The sequence below is a fragment of the Lotus japonicus genome, chromosome 1, assembly GCF_012489685.1.
Source record: "Lotus japonicus ecotype B-129 chromosome 1, LjGifu_v1.2".
Lineage (NCBI taxonomy): Eukaryota > Viridiplantae > Streptophyta > Magnoliopsida > Fabales > Fabaceae > Lotus > Lotus japonicus.
The window spans coordinates 86,675,003-86,698,101 of NC_080041.1; the positions used below are offsets into that span (position 1 = coordinate 86,675,003).

General features: G+C 35.2%; 3 protein-coding genes across 5 annotated transcripts; all 3 read left to right on the top strand.

Moving 5' to 3' along the window:
• The first annotated feature begins 7,573 nt into the window (after positions 1–7,573).
• On the top strand, positions 7,574–10,722 carry LOC130727375 (G-type lectin S-receptor-like serine/threonine-protein kinase SD2-5). The gene is made up of 2 exons (XM_057578482.1): positions 7,574–7,844; positions 7,931–10,722. The coding sequence occupies exon 2, from the start codon at positions 8,026–8,028 to the stop codon at positions 10,504–10,506; it is 2,481 nt and encodes an 826-aa protein (XP_057434465.1). The 5' UTR covers positions 7,574–7,844; positions 7,931–8,025; the 3' UTR covers positions 10,507–10,722.
• Positions 10,723–11,226: 504 nt separating this feature from the next.
• Positions 11,227–16,422, top strand: LOC130727376 (putative L-ascorbate peroxidase 6). Of its 3 annotated transcripts, none has more exons than XM_057578485.1 (10): positions 11,227–11,405; positions 11,493–11,598; positions 11,884–12,011; positions 13,232–13,302; positions 13,472–13,505; positions 13,593–13,689; positions 13,919–14,002; positions 14,399–14,520; positions 15,707–15,773; positions 16,168–16,422. In XM_057578485.1, the coding sequence occupies exons 1-10, from the start codon at positions 11,267–11,269 to the stop codon at positions 16,268–16,270; spliced, it is 951 nt and encodes a 316-aa protein (XP_057434468.1). In that variant the 5' UTR covers positions 11,227–11,266; the 3' UTR covers positions 16,271–16,422. The 3 variants fall into 3 exon arrangements, with proteins under 3 accessions (XP_057434468.1, XP_057434467.1, XP_057434466.1); XM_057578484.1 differs by having other exon boundaries at positions 11,502–11,598; positions 13,463–13,505; XM_057578483.1 differs by having other exon boundaries at positions 11,228–11,405; positions 13,463–13,505.
• A 1,502-nt stretch (positions 16,423–17,924) lies between these two features.
• LOC130727377 (protein WVD2-like 5) lies at positions 17,925–22,371 on the top strand. The gene is made up of 9 exons (XM_057578487.1): positions 17,925–17,982; positions 18,565–18,844; positions 18,925–19,170; positions 19,326–19,366; positions 19,488–19,556; positions 20,063–20,159; positions 20,256–20,327; positions 20,411–20,521; positions 21,446–22,371. Exons 2-9 carry the CDS (start codon positions 18,578–18,580, stop codon positions 21,911–21,913), a joined length of 1,371 nt encoding a protein of 456 aa, XP_057434470.1. The 5' UTR covers positions 17,925–17,982; positions 18,565–18,577; the 3' UTR covers positions 21,914–22,371.
• Positions 22,372–23,099: the final 728 nt, after the last annotated feature.

Here is a 23,099-nt window from a genome sequence, read left to right on the forward strand (position 1 = left end):
ACGTTTAATGAAAATGATATATGTTTATGATGTTTTCAGTTTAGATTTCTCACCTCAGTTGGTCAATTTAAACTAAGATCTCATATTTTACAAAATGTTGATTGGGGATAGTGAAGTAATCTGCATTGAAATCATCATCATGACATGTAATCTCCACTGAAGGAGTGAACACTTTTTTACTACATGAATAACAATGAGTTGAAACACCACGAAGGAGCATGAATTCAGTATAACACAATAGAAGTTTAATTGCAGTCCCTAGAAGTCTAAGAAATAATTATTGAATGTCAAAAGTGATAATAAAATGATAAATATTAATGAATCATACATACATATGCATGTGCATATAGAGTTATGATATATACACACCTCTCAACTTCTTTTCCACCTCCATTCTATTTATTTCTCTCTTCTTTATCAATCAAATCACATATCACATCTTTACTTTCTCTTTCATTTCTTTCTATCTCTCTCTTCTTCCACCTCTCCACACCTCAAAAGTGAGGTGTGAAGATATAATTATCCGTGCATATATACATAAATATTTGTAGATACAAAATTTTAAGTGACATAGACTTTTTCCTCTGTTTTTACTTATTTGGCTGTTATTTTCGCTAGTAAGTAAAATGATAAGAGAAAGTCACTTTTATATTTTTCTGCAAGTTTTATGTAAGATTGAACTTTATTCAGTTTTTCCTCGATTGAGGGAGAAAATGATAGCTAGTGTTAGTGTAAGTTGTTCAACGATTTCAGAATATGACTTCACGTAAAGGACAACTATGACTTGTATGATTTCTAACGTATAAACATATTAAAGTTTTTTTTATTATATTTTTACCGATGTGTTAATTTGAAAAATTTGAACCCCTAACCCTGGGGTCCTGGATCCGCCACTGCTCCTAGCTCTTACCACTTGAGCTAACCCTCGAAGAGATGATTGAAATCACTTCTTCCCTAAGCTAGCCCGATTCTTGATACTCCCTCCGTTCCTTTTTATTTGTCTTTCTAGCACAATTTTTTTGTTTCCTTTTATTTGTCATTTGGTGATTTAAGGTTACATTGTACCAATTATACCCCTAACACAATCTCATTTATTCCATTCAAAGTTTAGTAGTGGAAAATTGAATTTAATGAGCTTCCTGAAAACTGTGTTGTCTTTCTTGCTTCAAAATTTCATTGTCCAATCTGATTTTAGCTTTAATTATTCTATATGACTATTCAACTTGACTATAAATACATACTCCAATGTTACTTTGCGGTTAATTATGGAGTACATTTCATATAATCACATCATAAAATTGCATGATACTTAGTGGTTCAAAAAAAACTGCAGTAGAATTTGATTGAATGGAAACTGGCCTTTGAATTTAAAAAATAAATGAATTCAAATAATTAAGTTTTGATTAAATTGGAATTCGAAGGAATTGGAGTGAAATGTACACGTCCTTTCTTGGAGGGAATTGGAGTGCTGGAGTATAATTGTATAAACCTTCTGCGTTTCCTTTTTTTTTTGAAGTCTTTTAGTCTTTCTTTGAGGAGTGCATGAGACAATGTAAGATTAATGTTGTTGAAAACTGAAATAGTTTAATGATATGAGAGAGAGTGTTGTGGGAAAATTAGGAAATTAATTATTGGAGAGAGAAATTCTATGAATGAAGATAAAGTAAATAGTGAATTGAATTAGGGTAAAATGGGAAAATTAGCTCTAAAAGTGCAATACCTTGGTGGAAGAGCTTTGTGCTAGAAAGACAAATAAAAAGGAACGGAGGGAGTATATGATATGATACATTTTATATTGGAATATAGTAGTATATATTATACTCTTGGGCTATGGAATTAATCTCGATATGTGGCTACCATCGCAAGCCAATTACATTTCATGTGATTGATTTCTCCAATACATGAAATGCCAATCAACTATCTAAGTTTTGACCTTAAAAGAATCAACAAATTGACAGATTTATTTAATTGTTTAATCACCAACAAGGACTGCTCAACCTGTGAATGAGATCTATTTATAAACTGTTTGATCGAGTTCAGCTGCAAACGTGAATGGTCGTTAAATTTGACAAGTTAATTAAAAAGTATAGTTTTTTTTTTTTGAAAGTATTAAAAAGTATAGTTAGAACATGAAAATTTTGCAAGGGTTAATTTGTTTTGTTTAATATTAATACTCATGTTGAATTTTGGGGCAATGACAGATCCGAGCAAAGTTCACCCAATTATCAATCTTGGTTCCTAATTCTACTACCCTAGAGTAGCAACTACGCAAATGGAACTAATTATAAAGCTAAATTAATTGCAACTATCTAGAAACACACCTTTGTCACTTTGTCTTCTTAGTCGTGTGAAGAATAATGCTGCCATGCTGGGAATGCCTTGTCTCATGATTAAATTTTTTATATTAATTCAGGTTTATGATCCAAATACTATACTAATTAATAATTGTTTTTTCCAAATCTTAATGAGAAAAAAATAGGCATACATATTGTATAAAGACAAAAAAAAAAGATAATTCATCACCAAAATCTACCTCCACCTATGACCTATTAATGATATCATAGAAAAATGAAGAGTATATATGCTAAAAATAAGATGGAAAATCAAGTGTGTAAATATATTCATTGCATGTCAATCGGTAGTGCAAATATTATACTCCCTCCGTTCCTAAATAACTGACACTTTAAGATTGTTGCACAAGTATTAAGAAATAACAATTAATGTTATTGTTTTATTAAAATTACAATCTAATTTTCTACTATACCCTTTATCTCTCTTATTAATTCTAATTTTTCAATTTTCCTACCACCAATAAATAAAGGGTAAAATTGGTAAAATATAATTAATACTCTCTTGAACTTTATAAAATAGCAGATAATTAGAAACAAAATTTAGCTAGAAATAGTGTCAGTTATTTAGGAACGGAGGGAGTATTGCTAGTGCATTTAAGATGTGGTTATAACTTAATAAAATATAAGTTGGATAATATCAATATTAAATATATTTGTATCTATGTGAGTCCGACCACCATGATGTAGATGTTTCTGACTCGAACAAGATTGTCTCTGAAGGAGAACACCTACACACAAAAAAAAAATGTGAGAGATTTACATTCTATAAATATTCCTTACTAAAGAAAGACATTACCTTTTAGTCCCTTCCGAAGTGAACTCATTTGTTTCTGCAGACCTTTTGCCTCTATGCCAGTCCAAGTTTAATGTGATTCAGTCATCTTTCAAAAAAAAAAAAGAATATGGGAGTAGTGCTACCAAAAAAACTAGTTCACAAGGTGATGATTGTCTTTTTTACATATAAGGGATATTTTAATTATATTTCTAATTAATGTGAGACTTCTCAACACAATATCTCACGCGTAAACCTGAATATTTGGAGCGTGGAATAAACATGAATGAATATCGACGGGTGACAGACATATTAAAATTTGGGAGTCTAACTCTACCCCAAAAGCTAACTCAAGATATCAAGACTGTCTTTTCATATATAAGAGTTATTTAAAGTTATTTTTTTAAAGGACTTAGATCAACCTCCTTTCCATTAAGTTTCCATTTAATCAATGATAAATAAGTTTTATTATAAAAAATAAATTACAATAATTGAGAATTTATTGTTATAATTTAAAAAATTATACATGTGCTATTTTATGATTGATGAACTTAATAAAATTGATGTAAGAAACTTGATAAACATACTCGTAGGATAGCTTAAGTGGTAGGAGTTGAGGGACATATGAGTTGGGTAGAGGGAAGTTCAGGGATCAATTCCTGGCGGATATAATTTATCTTTCCGATGTACCAAAAAAAAATTTAAGATTTCATGACTAAATTTTATTCAATTGCCTATAAAATTCATTTTTTCATAAATCAAACCATAAATTGCATCATTTTAACTTATGTTAATAATATTCAATTTTAGTATAATCAATTATATTGATAATTAGCTCAAAAATAATATATTCATTATTGACAGTGTTAATGTTGACTAAACACACACCAAGTTTTTTCCGTTATTTTTCACCACCGGCTGCAGCACTTTTTGAAGAGTAATTCACTGATGGCAATGAATCTCGGACCCATAGGGTACCAGCAAAAAAATACCCACTATGGGTAGGGTAAAAACCCGTTAGATGGATATGAGGTTGGATAATTACCCGCAAAAAGTAATGGGTATGAGTGCGGGTATGGGTACCCGCACACACATATTATTATTATTATTATTATTATTATTATTATTATTATTATTATTTAGTATTATATGAACAAATTAACTTAAGATATAACTTTCAAACTTACTTATTTTAAAAAAAGGTGACTATTTAAAGTATTCATAATCATTGCTAATTTACTCCCACTTATTTTTAAAATTAGTAAGTTAATAACCTACAGCTTTAGGACTATATTATAAATCCAAAATAAAAAATTAAGTTATATCTTTCTTGCTTATTCGTTCTAAAAAAATATATTCTTAGTTGATTGATTTTATTTGTTATGTAGATAATCTTTTGTATTTATATTAGTGTTTTTTATTTAAAAAGTTAGTTGTATTTTTTGTTTTCTATTAACAAAAATATTGAAAAATTATATTTTGGTTAGCTAAATTGCGGGTAATGGGTACGGGTACGAGCATATAGATACCCAGAGGGTACGGGGATGGACATTCAAGTTGCTACCCACGCGGGTATGAGAACGGGTACAGATAATTTTTTAAAACGCGGATATGAAAATAAGTACTATAGTACCCTACCCAGACCCTACCCATTGCCATCCCTCACTGTCACCCAACACTTCAACTTGCATTGGTTGCACGAGCTTTTGACAATTTCCTCATATCATCCAAACCCTGCATTGATTATTAACAAGGCAACAAATTTTCTTGAGTTTAATTTAACATTTAATAGTCCCACCTTCCCTTCCCATCTTCTTCACCAGCCACCAGCTAATCAATTATTTTTGACAAAAACCATCAATGGAAAGAAAAGGTACAGCTCATGAGTCAACTTGCACTGTGAAAGATCAATTCACAATACGGTTTACAAATTCATAAAATTGTATTCACATAATTAAGGATCAGCCTCTTTATTTAAAATAAGCATCACAACTATTAATCGAATTATTTTATTAATTTTTTAAAGTAGATAGTCACTACTAAATATTATACTTTAGGGAAAAACTTACATAGAGTTGCTTATGTGCTGTTTGTATTGTTTGTCAATCAAAATATGACATGTGTTAATTTTTTTCTAAATCAGATTTAAGAAAATCCCACACACCCACACCGGCCACTTCATCTTCTTCCTCTAACTGCCCAAAACCACCATCTCCATTTTAGCCACCACAACCAGCAGATAGCCTATCCACCGCAGTCTTCCCTTCATAGTGAACAGCCAAGGGGAACCATCGTGTGAGCCTTCCCTTCCTTCGCCGCCTCAACCCCATCTGCGCCCAGTCTCTGTCGTGCCGTCAAGGGTCCCATGGCCTCTACCTCGACTCGCATACCGTCTCGCCGTGCCTTGCGCACCCCTGTCGCAACCTCCGCTCACGTCACCACCCTCACGACCACCATTAGGCATCGTTTCCCTCACGATTACTCTCCCCCTCTCAACGTTACTATCCCTCAATCCTTCTTCGCCATCTGTATTTCCTTCTTCCCATGTGTGTTGAGTTGTGAAGCGCCCCTGGCCCCTTTTACATGGGTGATGGGTGAGGTTTAATTTTGGGGTTTTGTCAAATCTGGTGTGGAATTGGTTGTGGGGGCAAATTGGAGATGGTGGCTTTTGGCATTGGGGGAATTTCTGGACAGATGGTCTTGGTGATGCTAGTTTGGGCATTTACTGGTTCGACACCAATGTTAGAGGAAGAAGATGAAGTGGGTGATATTTTCTTAAATCTGATGTGGAAAAAAAATTTACACATGTCATATTTTAATTGACAAACAGTAGAAACAACACATAAGCAACTGTATGTAAGTTTTCCCCTCTACTTTACTATATAAAGTGAATCACTTCGCTAAAACTATTATTGAAATTATCAGTGCATTTCAAAACGTAAAATCTACAATAACTTACTCTACATGATATAACAATAAAATACAAATTATCAAAATTGCAATCATTATTTTCTATGATTTTTTTTTGAAAGAATTATTTTCTATGATTTTTACTACTTTTTGATTGGTAATTGAAAAATCCTTAACAAATAAATCAATATTTCTTAACTACTTTTACACTAAATCTAAATTTAACATTAAATTTGCTAACTCCAATGCATGATGTATACGTGATTTTTATTTGTGGCTAGTAAGGGCGAATGTGGCACAAGACAGGACGGGTTGAAATTGTTATTTATGCGGTCTTAAATATTAATCAAGTCAATTTTAAATTAAAATATGTTTCTAGATTTGAAAAAATACAATGAGATACAAATTTAGTAAAGATCATGTCACAAAAGGACGTTTAATTTCAATTTTCACAAAAAATTAATCTTGAATCCTAATATTGAACTATAAAAGAAATTATACATTTATTACATCATTTATATTACATTTTGCTTGACATAAAGTTATAATCTAAATATATAATGATATGCTTTTCTAATATAATATTTCATCATATATATATATTATTGGAAGTTTGAAGTTACTAGTTTATGAAATTGTTATCATGTGACGTTAATTCATACAATTGGAATCCTTCGTGCATAGTTCGGACAAAGTCATGTTTTGCAACTAATGGATAAGAAGTGTTTGGGTGATGAGTTGTGGTTGTCTCTAAACCGACCCTAAATATTGATTTGGTTCACTTTTTAAACATGAGCCTGTCATAGATCAACAAAAACTAATCATGTGCGGGTTTAATAGACTTAGACAATGATGAGTTAAAAAATCGAGCAGCATCATGTACACCCTCAGACTGTGTTTGGTGGAGGGTGAGCTGTGGAGAGAGATGAGGGGGAGAGAGATAGAGGGAGGGTGAGAAACTCACCCTTATTTGGCGAGGGAGAGGATAGAGGGGGGGGGGGAGGGGATGTAGAGGTGGGGTTTACCACTTTTTGCAGTCTCCCTGATTTGCGAAGAGAAGGGTGGCTCATGATTTTTTTTGCCATTTTTTTATAAGACCCCACGAAAGCTATTGATTGAATAAAAATATATTTTTGACTAAAAATTTAACTTTACACGCCATTATTTTTTATGTCTCTGTTTTTTTTTTTTACTATACAACCTATCAAATCTACTATTTTTATTGACATATTTCTCTCTTCTCTATCTCTATCTTCTTTACCAAACAGAGCGTTAGTGATCAGGTCTTTTGTATGATTTTTGTTTTCTTTTTTCTCTCTTGTTTTTCTAATTATTCTAATAGTTTCTCTAATTCAAATATGTTAGATATTTTAACATACATAATAAAACCATTAATCAAAGACTAACAGTCAAAATCATGTCAGCATTGTAACCAAAAAACAAAAGATCATGTCAGCCTCAAAATTTATAATACATGTATCAATACATTATCAGGGTCTTAACTCTTCATTTACAATTTTTCAATTCATTACTATACTCCTTATAAAATAATGCACGTTCCTTAGAGAAGTGAAATTCTACATGAAAATCAATTATACAAATCCAGCAGTTCTTTCTACACGTAAGAGAGAAGAAAGATGAGCAGTTCTTGGATCAGTCAAATCGTCAACCCCAAACAAAAAGAGGTACTAGTAGAAGAAGAAGAAGAAAACACCACCATGGCACCATTAATGTGTTTCACGGCTACATAAACCAAACAGATGCAACAAAAGTCAAAGTCAGATCTGTAGTGCCAACCCCATCCACAAAAAGTACACACAACTTGAACTTCTTCTTCTTCTTCTTTCTTCATTCATTCATTGCATTTCTCTCATACAACTCTTCATTCTCCATTCAGATGATTTGATTCCATTCCATTCAGTTTCACATACCCAGAATTATCTTTATCTTCATCTTCCTCGTACTATAACAAGACAACAACAACTGAACAACATGGGAAACAGTTGGTTTTTATCCCATGTTGTTGCTACCACCATGATGTTCTGTTTCTGCATCTTCCTTCTCTGCAAACCCTGTTTGTGTGGTGTTCAATACTTTGGCAAGATCTCACCGGGCCTTGAAGGTGCTCAGATGAACTGGATTGACAAGGATGGCAAGTTCCTCTTATCAAACAATGAGGATTTCGCTTTCGGCTTCGTCACCACCGCCAATGATACCACCGCTTTTCTTCTCGTGGTGGTCCATGTAGCCAGCTCCACCGTGATTTGGACCGCGAACAGAGGGTTACCCGTTTCAGGTTCTGACAAATTCTTCTTCGATGATGGAGGTAATGCCTTTTTGCGTGGGAAAACCAGTGTGGTGTGGTCTACAAACACAGGTGGAAAAGGGGTTTCTTCAATGGAATTGCAGGATACTGGAAATCTGGTTTTGCTTGGGAAAGACAATAGGACAATTGTTTGGCAGAGTTTTAGCCACCCAACTGATACTTTGTTGCCAGGACAGGATTTCACAGAGGGAATGAAGCTCATAAGTGAACCTAGTCCTAACAATTTGACCTTTGTTCTTGAGATAAAATCTGGAAGTGTTGTTCTTTCAGCTGGGTTTGATAAAACTCCTCAGCCTTATTGGACTATGCAGAAGGATAACAGGAAAACCATTAACATAGATCGTGATGTGGTGGCTTCTTCAAACATCAGTGACAATTCATGGAGATTCTATGATAAAGGGAAATCTTTGTTGTGGCAATTCATTTTCAGTGCTGATGTGGGTCTAAATGCTACTTGGGCTGCTGTTTTGGGAAATGATGGTGTTATTACTTTCTCTAATCTCAACAGTGGAGGTTCCAATGGGGATTCTACAACAAAGATACCACAAGATCCTTGTGACACACCAGAGCCTTGTGATCCATATAGCATTTGCTCTGGCTCAGGGAAGAACAGGTGTGGTTGCCCTTCTGTTGTTCCTAATTGCAAACCTGGTTTTGTATCTACTTGTGGTGGTGGTGTGAAGGAAAACTCTGTTCAGTTAATGAAAGGTGATGATGGACTCGGTTATTTCGCGCTTGATTTCATTCAGCCCTTCTCGAGAACCGATCTGGCTGGTTGCCAATCTGCTTGCCATGGAAATTGCGCGTGCCTTGCCATGTTCTTCCACAAGAGTTCAGGGAAGTGTTTTCTGTTGGATAGCATTGGAAGCTTTCAGAAGCCTGATGAGGATCCCGGTTATGTTTCTTACATCAAGGTCTCGAGTGATGGAGGCGTGGGCGCTGGCTCAGGGGGCGGGGGAAGCAGCAGTAAACACACTGCAGTTATTGTGGTCATTGTGATAATAACATTGATTATCATTTCTGGCATGCTCTTTGTGGGAGTTAGATACTACAGAAGAAAGCAAAAATTGCCTGAGTCTCCTAAGGATAACTCAGAAGAGGACAATTTCTTGGAGAATTTAACTGGTATGCCAATCCGGTTTAGCTACAAAGACCTTGAAGAGGCAACTAATCACTTCTCTGTGAAGCTTGGTCAAGGAGGTTTTGGGTCAGTTTACAAGGGAGTTTTATCAGATGGGACTCAAATAGCTGTGAAGCAGCTTGAAGGTATTGGACAAGGGAAGAAAGAGTTCAGGGCTGAAGTCAGCATCATTGGCAGCATTCACCACCTTCATTTGGTCAAGCTCAGAGGATTCTGTGCTGAAGGAGCTCATAGGCTTCTTGCTTATGAGTACATGGCAAATGGATCTTTAGATAAATGGATATTCAATAAGAACAAAGGTGAGTTTCTGTTGGATTGGGATACCAGGTTCAGTATAGCCGTGGGAACAGCAAAAGGGCTTGCATATTTGCATGAAGACTGTGACTCTAAGATCATTCACTGTGACATCAAGCCAGAAAATGTGCTTCTGGATGATCATTTCATGGCTAAAGTTTCAGATTTTGGCCTCGCGAAGCTAATGAACCGAGAACAAAGCCATGTTTTCACAACACTGAGAGGCACTCGGGGCTACCTTGCCCCGGAGTGGATAACAAACTATGCTATATCAGAGAAAAGTGATGTGTACAGCTATGGGATGGTGCTGCTAGAGATCATTGGCGGGAGGAAAAACTATGATCCTAAAGAGACTTCAGAGAAATCCCATTTCCCAACTTTTGCTTACAAGATGATGGAAGAAGGGAAGCTGAGGGATATTTTTGATTCAGGGTTGGAAATTGATGAGAATGATGACAGGTTTCAATGTGCTATCAAAGTTGCATTGTGGTGCATACAAGAAGACATGTCACTGAGGCCTTCCATGACCAGAGTTGTCCAAATGCTGGAGGGTCTTTGCATTGTTCCTCAGCCACCAACTAGTTCTGCTTTGGGTTCTCGCCTATTCTCAACTGTATTCCGATTGTCCAGTGAAGGCGCCACCTCTTCCGGCCCATCAGACTGTAATAGTGATGCCTATCTCTCCGCTGTTCGCCTTTCCGGGCCAAGATAACAGCAATATTTACTACCTGTATTATAGTATCTTTACTTTTTTTGGTGTTGTATTGTAATGTTGAGGAAATTGGTATCTGTAATGCAGAGTTATTCAGGCTTAGCTAGCTATATAGGCCTTTTATCAGTTTTATGTATCCTGCTCTTGTAAATTTTGTAATATAAAAAGCTATCTACAATCAATCTGCACTTCCATCCAGTTTTTACTGGTGATGAATGATGAATTGTCTTGGCCAAAATGACAATAATGATGAATGATAACTAAATGTGATATAGGCTTAAATGGAATTTTTTTTTAAAAATAAGTTACTAATGATGATGATCAATAACCATTCCAGAAAATAAGTACACTCATTTAGTCACTTTCTCAGGAGGGAAAAAAGTGTATTTGCCTATTTCCAATCTATTTTTTGGTTACTTTGAAAAGTTCATTCTGCTATTCAATTCTTTTTATGATTGATCCAGTTAAGCAATGTCTTCTGTTCAAGTCTTGAATATAAAAAAAGATATCCTGGGAAATCTAACTCGAGTAGGATGTGGATGTTCGTGCACCAGGACGTGAATGTTTATGACTCAAACATAATTGATGTGAATGTTTCCGACTCGAACATAATTGTATTTGGTAGAAGAATATTTGTATAACACCTCAAAAAAAATCTTTTTAAAGTTTTGTATTTTTTTCATGAAAATAAAATAAACAAATGCTATAAAAGTAAATAAAAAGAAGAAGAGGGTAAAAGGTGCTGCATCAGTTAGAGATAATGAGTTCAAGTCTCTCTAACACTCCTCTTCACTCCTCAATCGCCACCGCTTCAGCCGCCGAAACCAATTTTCCCGCCAAATTCCAACGGCCAACGGCCAAGTTCCGCCCCGACAAGCCCAACGACCGTGCTTCTTCAGGTGAGTGAAGCTACCTTGAACCTTCGAATTATGGTTGTTGCTATCGTGCTTCTGATTTACCTGAATTATGGTAATGGTGTATCCTAGATGTCGCAGTTTCAAGCAGCAGAAGAGGGTTTATACGCATAGCCACGTTGCCATGTCTTCTTCCCCTGACTCAGATCATTGGTGTTCAACAAGCCAACGCGATTCAGTGAGTAATAGTATATCATTGCCGTTTGGATATGCTTAGTTGTATTGTACCATATCATAATCGCAATCTCAAACATGTGCTGAGATATATTCACTGTCACCTAGTACAATGCACATGTTTATTCATGTGAAGTGATGATTATGTTTGGATTTGTTAGAAATTATTATTTATATCAAATAATTATATGTGTATTGTCTAGTTGAGTTTGTGGGTTGCATTAATTAATTATCATGTTTGCTTGAGGTGCTGTCATTCCTGTCTGTGCTGATTCTACCACTCATGTAGGCCTGATACAAAGGAATATCTTCTCATTAAAGAAGAGGTCAGGAAGGTTTTGTCGAAGGGAAAGGCGGCAGGCGTGCTTCGGTTGGTTTTCCATGATGCTGGAACCTTTGAAACTGCTGAAAAAACAGGTATACATCTCAGATGAGGGGCATAGTCTCTCGAAAATGCTGTTAGTTTTTGCCTAGCCCTTTTAGTTTTTCAGCAAAAGTTGCTAATGAAGTATGTCTTGAATGATGGATATGAAGTACTTGAGTTAAAAGGGGTGACTTTCTGAAGGTTAAAAATTGTTCTCAGTTTACCAATACCATTTTCTGAAATAATTGAGCTTGCATCCTCTTGTCCACTTGCTCTCTTGATCACTGAATTTGGCATCAAGCACGTGGAACTATATACTATGTCGAACAATGCTAATTGTAGTTTTTTTATGTTAGTAGCATTATGAGTCTTGTAAGAAAAATACTAATCATCGTTATCATGGAGACAAAGCCATGCTAGTGACCTGGTGATGGCTTTTTCAGATATATAGTGAGTTCATGGCTAGTTCCTTTTAAACATAATCGTCATGCGACTTTTGACCGATGTAATGTATTATTAATGTGGAAAATTTTAGTCTCTATGCTTTAATCTGCGTCTTCCATTTTCTCTTTTCTATCCTGACTCCTTTTTTGAAATAGTACAATCCTTAACTCATCAATGAGATACATGCGAGTAAGTTTTTCTGAGGCCTGAGCCAAGAAATTAGATAGGATTATAGGAAACAGCAAGTCCACTTGAGTCTTGAAGGAAAAATACTAGTAAGAAATTATAAGTTTTTGCATCCTCTACTCCACTTTCTCTCTTGAGTCTTGATCACCCAATTTGGCATCAAGCACATGGAACTCTATACTATGTGGAACACCAAGGCAAATCTGATAAATTGCTAATTTGTTGATTTTCTATGTTAGTAGCATATTGAGTCTTGTAGGAAAAATACTAGTCATCACTAATCATTATCATGGAGACAAAGTCATGTAAGTGAAGTGGTGATGGCTTTTTCAGATATTTTTGTTCCTTTTAAAGATGTCATCCTGCAACTTTTGTCCTATGTAATGTGTCATTTATGTGGAAAACTTATGTCTCTATGGTTTTTAATCGGTGTAGTAGTACAATCCTTTGCTCATCAATGAGATTCGTACGAGTAAGCTTTCATTACAGTGTGATGTTGTATTAAGTTTGCTTGGTAATAGTGTCATCACCAGTAAGAAGTGTATTTCCTTGACTCTTTACACAAGTCAGATAAATGGCAAATACTTTCATATTCTTCTCAAATTCTAAACATATATTTTTTGCGCTGTTCATGTGGTTGCAGGTGGTATGAATGGTTCTGTACTCTATGAACTTGAAAGACCTGAAAATGCTGGGCTGAAAAAATCAATAAAGGCATGCTCTTTCGGTCTTGTTCATGTTTTTCTCCTTTCTTTTAATTTTTGAAGAATTCCATATAGCTGCATGCTCAATATTCTAAAATTCTTTATCATGAAGACATCTTATTTTTTAACTACCAACTAATGTCTCAGTGGACTTCTCATGTCTTGTTTAGGTTCTGCAGAAGGCAAAGACTCAGATAGATGCTATCCAACCAGGTCCTTGATTTATCTGTTAATTGCTTTGCTGCTAAGAGTAATGGCTGATTCGTTCTAGACCAACAAGTTTTAGTTTACCTTTCTTAGTATCCTGGGCGGACTTGATTGCTGTGGCTGGAGCTGAAGCAGTTGAAGTATGTGGAGGTCCAGCTATCCAAGTTTCACTGGGCAGACAAGATTCGCTGTAAGATGCTAATTGTCTAGTATTCTGGTCATTATATATGATTGGCATGTTATGTTCTCTGAAACATATGATTTAACCAATTTCTGAATTGATTGTTTAAAGAATGATAAACCATTTGGTAAAGATAGTGAGGAAAAAAACCTAGCTCCATGGGACATTAACTTGTTGGTTCTCTCATAAAAATCAGGTTTTCTTCTATTAATAATAATTCGGTTCATTTTAATGATAGGGGACCTGATCCTGAAGGGAAACTTCCTGAGGAATCTCTCAATGCTTCTGGTTTGAAGAAATGCTTTCATAGAAAAGGATTTACGTGAGTATGAGGAAAACTCCCATTTGCTTTTGTATTTGTGTGATATACGGGTGATTATTGCCTGCAGTTTCCATTCAGTACAGGAATGTTCATTTATTTGACACTTTCTTCAGACTTTTGCAGCTATACATTCTCTAAGAACTGTTGATTGTCCATAACTTACCATGAGAATCTTAATTTACAGGGGCATAGTGAGTTCTGAGATCTTATTAAAGTTGACCTAACTTGATTCTCCAAAGTTTAAAACAAACAGACCTGAACTAGGGGAAAAAAATAGAGCGATTTGCTGGCCAAACACTTATTGATCATATGTTAACCTGTTTGTTTTTGGTATTCAATTTTCAGCTTATTACTTTGGCTTATGCATTGTTATCCATATGCAACTTTTGTTTACAGAACGCAAGAACTGGTAGCTTTGTCTGGAGCCCATACTATTGGAAGTAAAGGTTTTGGAGGCCCTACTTCTTTTGACAATTCGTATTATAAGGTTCTTTTGGAGAAGCCATGGGCGTCTTCAGGTAAATTAACAGCTTACCCCATTTCAAAGATTGACTTTGGTAATTTTAGTAAACTTACTAGTTACTACTAGTCTAGGACTAGTTACTGTTTTCTGAATCAATTATTTCCTAACGAAAACTATAAGGAAACCCAGGAGTTGAATGCACGTTAGGCCTTCACTCTTAGCAACTGAATTATCACATGATTTATGTCCAGTCTACTCTGGATCTTAATGTTCCAATCAAGTTTCAGTTTGTTTGACATCAGTTGCATCCAATAAACTGTTACAGATGACATAAATCTCCATGATTGCATGCTCGTTTTTCCGGATAGGCCTAACATCTTTAATCGAGGTTGTCAAACTTGAGAGTTTACATAAACTCATGGAGTGCCAGTGAACTCAACTTGTAAACTTGTAAGAGTTAACCTCATCCAAAATATAGTATTTCAAATACCTCAATAATGAATTAAAACACAAAAGTCAAGTTAAAAATATAAATAAATTTCCAAATCATACAGTGACGAAGTTACACAACAAGTTAAAATCATGACCAAATGTCCCAATCCTAAGTTCATAGCAAAAATATTAACAAGAGTTCATGAGGTGAAAATCTGAAGTTTTAAACAAGAGCATTCTTCCTACTAGATTTGGAAGTAGAAGCTGTGTTGCTTGAATATTTTGATGCTTCCATTTCAAGGATTGCGATACTAATGTGAGATGCCAGAAAGAATGTATTTGGATCCTGTCCAGCGGGGTTTCACTCCTGCACCCCTCCAGTGAAAATACCAGCCACATGATTAAATCAAATGGTAGTTAATCCTTCTGTAACATAACAGTCAGAGGCAATTAGAGACCAAAGAGAAAGAAAACGATTGAAAAATAACAACATTGCTCGTATAACACAACCAGATCCAGATGTACAAGGTTGTTTGCATAGAAAGAAATCTTGCTCGCATAACGCAATCATAAGAAGATGAGAAATGAGAATGATAACTCAGACTAGATAATCAAGGGATGCAAGGGGTTCGACGAGGGGTGTGACCTGTGTGAACCTTTGGAGAAGGCGAGCTGACACGTTTTCCTCACCGGGGATCAAAGCCGCAGTATTACGAGTTAAAATGCTAGTTTAGCCAGCACTGTTCTTGTCATTATTTTGATAAATAATTTCTGTTATCTTTCTCATCTGCTGCTTTTCTTTTATACAGGTGGTATGACAAGTATGATTGGCCTTCCTTCAGATCACGCTCTTGTTGAGGATGATGAATGCTTAAGGTTCTTTAGCTTTTGACAACCTCTTATGCTACCCTTAATATCAAATTGACTCCGCTCCACTGCATTTTTCATTATTTTGCTAGCACAATACAAGAAAGTGGTAATATTTAGATTAAATTACAGGATTCTAGAAACCATCAGTTAATGTAGATGGTCAATCAATTGAAAACAATACTTAGGATAACAACTGTAGGTAAAAATAGTACACAAAAGTACATACTCACGTGACAAAATAAAGTCATAGATAATCTGTGTTTTCAATAAATGACTAAAAATTCACTAGCACGTGACCACGAATGTCCTGGTGCACCGCATGTCACATGTATGTTTTTACTAGTTATCTGTATACCTTAATTAATGTGCATAACTTGAGAGAACTTCGTTTGTTGAACAGATGGATTGCAAAATATGCAGAAAATGAGAATATGTTCTTTGAAGATTTCAAAAATGCATATGTAAAGCTGGTGAATTCTGGCGTGAGATGGAATAGCTTATAGTATATTCATGAGTTGGATGTTCCAAACTTCCAATATAGGGGCAGCTTGTTTTCTATTGATTTGCTGCTAGTGTATGTGAACATTTGCCATGAATTTTTGGGACCAGGATTAATATTTTGTATATCAACATCTCCTATTTCTGGTTACTAAAATATTCATGTCCTTACTAAAATATATTCATTTTAATTCTTGTGGCGCTATTAACTCATAAACATGCCCATATCCTGCGAGAGGCTAATCTAGTGAATTGTTTGACAAATAAGGCTCATGATTTGGAGATTGGGGTTCATCCTTTTGCAGGAATTTGCTTTTCTTTGATTATACGAGAGTAACTTTCCCAAGACCTGCTCTAATGTAGCTTGTGTATTTTGGGCCGTTGGTCCTCTCAATAACAACAATAAAATCCTGATACACCTGAATTATGTTTATTTACATGCTTAGATCTAAATTTGACCAAAAAAATTTGATATTCACTATTAAAATGAAATATATATTTCTTTTAACATGTTTTTCCTTTTCATATAATAAAATAAACTACTATGTTACTAATAAAATTAACTTTCAAATTTCAACAAACCCAAACCTTTTTTTTTAATACAAGAGGTTAAAAAAAAGGAATGATAAAATGAAAAGAAAAAACATTTGATACAAACTATACTCGAGTAAAACTAGTTCTTATAGCCTTCGCCAGGAACAAGATCATCTAGAGGATCATAAATCAAAAAAAAAATTCAGTAGCCATTTGAGCTCCTAACTTAGCCAAGTGATCAAATTTGAGTTTGATTTTTTCCTAAATTCAATGGAAGCAGAGTTTTACTATTAAAATAGTCTTTGTATGATTGATACCCTAATGTTGTGATTTGATCACCCTACCCATTAGGATTGTCAATTCGGACCAACCCGAATCTTTTGTGGCGATCTACAATGAGTTAACACATTTTTAAGATCAAGTTTCAGCTAAATTGAAATTGATGTGAGACACCAATTTACAAGCCTAACCCTTCACGATCTGATATATAGTTAGCCCATTAGCCCAATAGTGGAGTTAGCTAATTTTGGTACATTGGAAAACATTACTATTTTTTAAATTTTGATATACACATATAGAACTATTCATTTTCCGATGTACCAAAAAAAGAGAACTATTCATGAAACTAATCCCCCAAGGTTACGGGATCACCTTAAATGGTTAAGATGATTTTTGTAACAAATAATTATCTATACACATGATTCATAAATCAAATTCTAAATTAGATGTTTAAGGAGCTCAATAATCTACCAAATGGTAAAGGTTGTTGGTTATTCTTTCTCCTTTTAAGGAGTCCAATAATCAATCTAGTATTTTTTTTTTCTTCTTACAGTTGGAAAATAAAAGATGTCATTACTCACTGTGTCCAGTATTTACAACTTAACTCCCCGTATGTTTAGACGGAAAGCGTATAACATGGAAGCGTATAAGAGAGAAAGCGACAGGACGTGACCTGGAAATTGAAATTTATAACATATTTTTCTGATTTCGTAGAAAAAATAGAAAACTGTTTGTCTACACTAGTGTATGTTCCTCGGAGACAAAGTAGTAACACTCGCTCTCAGCATCATCGGCAACAACTGTTTGAATCTTCCGGATCTTGCTGGTGGTAGGCCTCGGATCCTCATTCCCACATCAGATCTCTCATCCTACCAACATGTTCTTCGCCTTTTGATACCCTCAGGTCAGTGATTCATTCAGTAACCGCTCTGCAATCTCATCTTTGTTTTCTGGGTACTCCGCATAATTTCATTTTTACTTATATAGCTTGTCTTCTTCCTTTATTTCATGATTTGAGTATCATTCTAGTGTAGCTATTTCTGTTGATTTGTATTTTTGCTGCAAATATGTAGATTTGTTCCTCATTGGGGTTTTGAGAATCGGAGCGTGCGTGCTAGTCTTGCTGATTTCGATTTGTTCTTTCCTTATTTTGACCATGTTACTTTCATTTTTTTTAATTTAGTTGCTAAGACCTGAGTGAATGCTGCCTAAGAACTTAGATTAGCAATTCATCTTCATGCACTTGGCCACCAACTGTCATTAGATGCATCTTTCTGTCTAACTAGACTGCTTTGCATTGTTGAAAGATCCAGTTTCTTTTTTTGAAACTTGTGTTACATTGCTTTCACCCTTTTGACTGGTAAGTAACTCTTGACACCGCCTGACAGATCTATTGTTTTGTTCTGTAAGAGTACAATTTGTTCCTTGCAATCTTTGTGTAAAATTATCCCTAAGTTGCTATTCATCGGTTCTATGTTACTTGTAGCTTGGTGTGTACAATGGATCACAGTAACCTTGATCACGAGGATGGACTTCAAGCAGTCCATCAAAACGGCGGTCGTGAAGAGCAGCCTAATTTTGTTGAGGATGGTGTTGTTTCAAATGGAGACTCCGTTGTAGCTGAAATATCAGAAACTGTTATCCCAAATGGAAGCTTTGGAAATTTCAACCAGTTGGATAGCACTGCAACTGATAACTTATCTATGACAGAAATCAAGGAAGGATTAGATGACACAATATATGGAAACAATGTCTCCATTTCTAAGGTGAGTTTTTTTTCCGCTTGAATCTATTTCATGAATTCATCAATATTGTTTGAATATCTCATGTATTTTCCCAATTCTAGGAAGAGGAAGTGGAGATCGTAGATGAAACGGAGCAAGCGAGAGGACCAAAGGGTCCTGCCAAGAATAAGAATGCAAAGCCACCGGGTCCTAGAGGCGTTCATGTAAGTTCATTAAAAAAGAGCAAAGATGGAAAAGAGAAAGAGGCAGCATCTGCTGTTTCAAATGGTACTTTAGCTGTGGACTCTCATAAAAGACAGCCAATTAAAACCAAATCATTTAATGACAAGCAGACTCGATTGTCCAAGGTAAACTTTTTGTTGTTTCGCTTGACTGCTTACCAAATGTTTACACAGGCAGTCAAGTATTCAGATAGATTTTCTTCCTTGGTTTCTTATTATCTTTTTGGTTTTGAGTAATGAAAATTTTGGCGTTCTCTTATAGTTTTTACATTTTCTCTCAGCACCCTGGAAAGTCGGATGCAGCATCTTCTGAAGCACCAGTGTATGAAATACTTTGCATTTATTTTGAAAGTTTCAATATATGTTATTTGAAGAATGAATATGGTATAAATAATCTATCATCTAAATTATTTGACTTGTGTACTTTAATTTGATGGATACAGGGAGAAGACCAGGCCTCAACTATTGAAGAAAGGGCCTCTTGATAATCAAGGAAAAGAAGAACCTTCTTCGTATCCTTCTTTTTTGGTTGAGTGTCACTTTTTTCTTGCGAGTGAAAATGGGAGCTAATGTAGATTTCTTTCTATTTATACAGTAATGGGTAAATTAAACTCCTCCCCTGAAAAAATGCTTGAATTACACTGTCTTCTTTTTCTAATTTTAAAAAGTATACTCATCTCTCTCTCTAGAGGTAAAATACTTCATTCAATTTTAATACAAGCAAGCTTCTCAGTGATATCATCAGCATCTAGTTTTCAACCTAGCTATTAACTGTGGGACATTAAAAAACAGTCAAGGGAGAGAGAAAAATAATCCCCTGTAATATCTGTTTAAATTAGACTAGACTGTATAACATATTTATCTCACAAAGTAAAGAGTGCAACTTTAAAAGTAAAGGAGAGAGCAGTGTAATTTATAAGCCTCTCTTAGGCGTGGGAAGCCTAATTTATCATAAATTTATTGTTGAGAGTGATGCAGCGTGTGATTATGGTTGGTTTATTCTTAATCCACTTATAAGTCCTACTGCAGAAGATGACAAACCTGGCAGGGCAGGGGCACTTCCAAATTATGGATTCAGTTTCAAGTGTGATGAGCGAGCTCAGAGAAGAAGAGAGGTATAAAATTATTATTTGCTTCAACCTTTGTGTTACCATGAGTGTTTCTTTTGAATAAGCCAATAGTTTAGGATAAAATAATATTTTTGTGGCCAGTTTTACTCTAAGCTTGAGGAAAAGATTCATGCAAAGGAAGTAGAGGAGAGTACCATACAAGCAAAAACCAAGGTGATAATTTTTTTTTATATCTAGGCTGAAATGAGTTGAGCATTGGCCTTTTCATCACATCAAATTGTTACATCTTTTTGTAGGAGTCCCAAGAAGCTGAGATTAAGAAGCTTAGGAAAAAGTTAGCATTTAAAGCAACACCAATGCCAAGCTTCTACCAGGAGCCTCCTCCTCCTAGGGTGGAGTTAAAGAAGGTGAGTTTCGTTTGCCACATAATAAAACTGGTATTTTCAAAAAAAATTGTCAACATTAGTAGGGAAGTGAAATAAAATATAAGCCTGTTATATTATTCATAAGCTCAAAATACTATTACATGTATTTTATTTTTTTAATTACGATTTCAGTTTTAATAATTGATGAATCTGGTGGTTTATTTTATATAATTAGGGACTATCAACTGGATATTGAATATAATTCCGCTGTTACCTGCTTTTATTGATTTCCATGCTGAAGATTTGGTTTGTGATTCAGTTACTTGCTTATGCCTTGTGGTTTTGTTAATTTTCCCAAATGATATTGAGGTTCTATCTGGTTCTAAATTTCTTTTTAGTTAATCTGTTGTTCAAGATGGCTTTTCACTAATCTATGTTTAGATGCTCGATCAGGTGTATCTGAATTGATTTTACTCATGATACTAGATGATATTTCATCTCCTCCGAATTTCATGTCAAAATTTTAGCTTCAGCTAGCTACTTAGTCTCTATTGTCAATGTTAGTTGGTTGAGCCGAACTAAGAGAACCTCTACCTCTATTGTGTATTTATATAGCCATCAGAGTAAGTTTTACCCAAACTTCACTTGCTTGGTTTCTTAAGAACTTAAACAATTTTGGAAACGTTAAATGACTATATCAGTTGACGGTATTGTAAGAGCATTCACATTGTTGACCTTAAAAATCTCTCAACTATAAAGTGGGACTGAAACCCCAGTTTTCTTAACTTGTGCATTCAAGTATTGTTTGGTTTGCTATTTGACCACGACAGTGTGCAAATAGTTTCCAGTTTTTTTTCCGCTCTGGCATGTTACTGTTGATGTTTCCCTTGTTCTTGTTTTGAGTTACCAATTGTACTCTTTCATTTGGAAATTGAAATTCATGAACCTTTGGACTTGCTAATGTAGATACCCACTACAAGAGCTAAATCTCCCAAGCTTGGTCGTAATAAAAGTTCAACCGAAGGAAACACTAACAGCAGTGCTCGACAAGTCCGCGCAAGTCTGGATGAGAAAGTGTTTCAGAATAACCCCACCAAAGGAATTAATCCTGTTCAACAAAAGAAGCCACTACGGAGATCTCTTCCTCCTCGACTGACTGCCGAAAGGATCAGTTCATCCAAACCAGCAACTGTGAGGACTTCATCTAAGGCAGTGAATGGTGAGAAAACCTTGTCCAATTCAACAGGGGAAGAAAAAGTTGAGATGATTGCAGCCACTGATGAGAACAACAGTGCCTTGTCCAATGAGACGAGCGAAGCTCTGCCTCTGAATGTAGAAACCGTTGAAGTGCAGCCTCACGTGAATCATGAGATCGTCATTGAAGAGAAACCACTGGTAGCCTCGGTGCAAGAATCCATAGCGGCCGAGCATTAAGAAACCAGCAGCAACAGAACCAAATATTAGCTATCAGAGCAATGATTCGTCTGGTGAATATTATAGGAGTATATTAATATGATATGGCTGAGATTATTTAGTGCTGAAAGGTTGCAGATTTTCAATATGGTTTGTTTTGCCAAGCAGCATCGTTTCTTTTGTGTCGGTTTTGTCATTATGATTCTCTCCCCTCCTTGCAGCAATGAATGTAACTATTTGCCTGGCTGTTCTAGTTTATGGTTATTTTAGTTCACAACATTTGTCTGTTTAGTTGATATATGAAGCGAAAATTTTGGGAATGTTTGGTGCCAGTTTGTTGAGGCTTTCTCTGTTAAACAATTGGCATCGTTAGTCACATGAACAAGCTGTTTGAGTTATGAAGACCCTTCCTGTGAGTCATATGACAGCTATGCTTTGTAATGCATTGATTCCTAATGTCAATCGGTTTTCAGCTCCCACCCAATTGCTACCAATGCACATGTGAGCAAAGTACTTTTTTCTTTCCCTTCCTTGTTTTTATATATCTTTAATATTGCCCATGGGGAATGTGCTTACACCATTTTAAAAGCTTTACTGTACGAAAATAAATAAGGATGATGAAACAAATGGTGTGTGCCAACTAAGACAAGGTCCTACTGATGAGACACATTCACATAGTTACTGTGATGGGAAGAGTTTGGAATCTTTTCTGGAAGCCATATCTTGAAGCTTCTAAGCATGTTAGTAACTTGTTATGTATGCTGACAAGTTATTGTGAGTAGCTTCTCAAACTATTTACAAAATTCCTCATAATCAATATTGGAATTCTGAATCTAGTTAGAAGCTTGTCCCGAGAATTGATTCTGATTTTGAAATCCATTCTTGAAAGTTTTTTAAACATGCAGGCAATCATGTCCTCAAAGAAGCTAACTAGTTGTAGGTTTTGGTAAAAGGTACATTGAAAATTTGAAATTGATGTTTGTGAGGTTGGTCGGTTAGAACATGTGTTGTGAGCGCTGGGAAACAGCGAATTTGGTATGAAGCAAGATTCTCAAACCAATAACGGAATCAATTAAAATTTCTTAATGAAAACACAAAATAGTCAGCAATGCTTAATCTTCTTGTTACTTCTCATGTGATAACCAAACAGGTTTATCCTAGATTCTTTTTTTTGATGCTACAAACAGAGAAACGAAAACATAAAAAA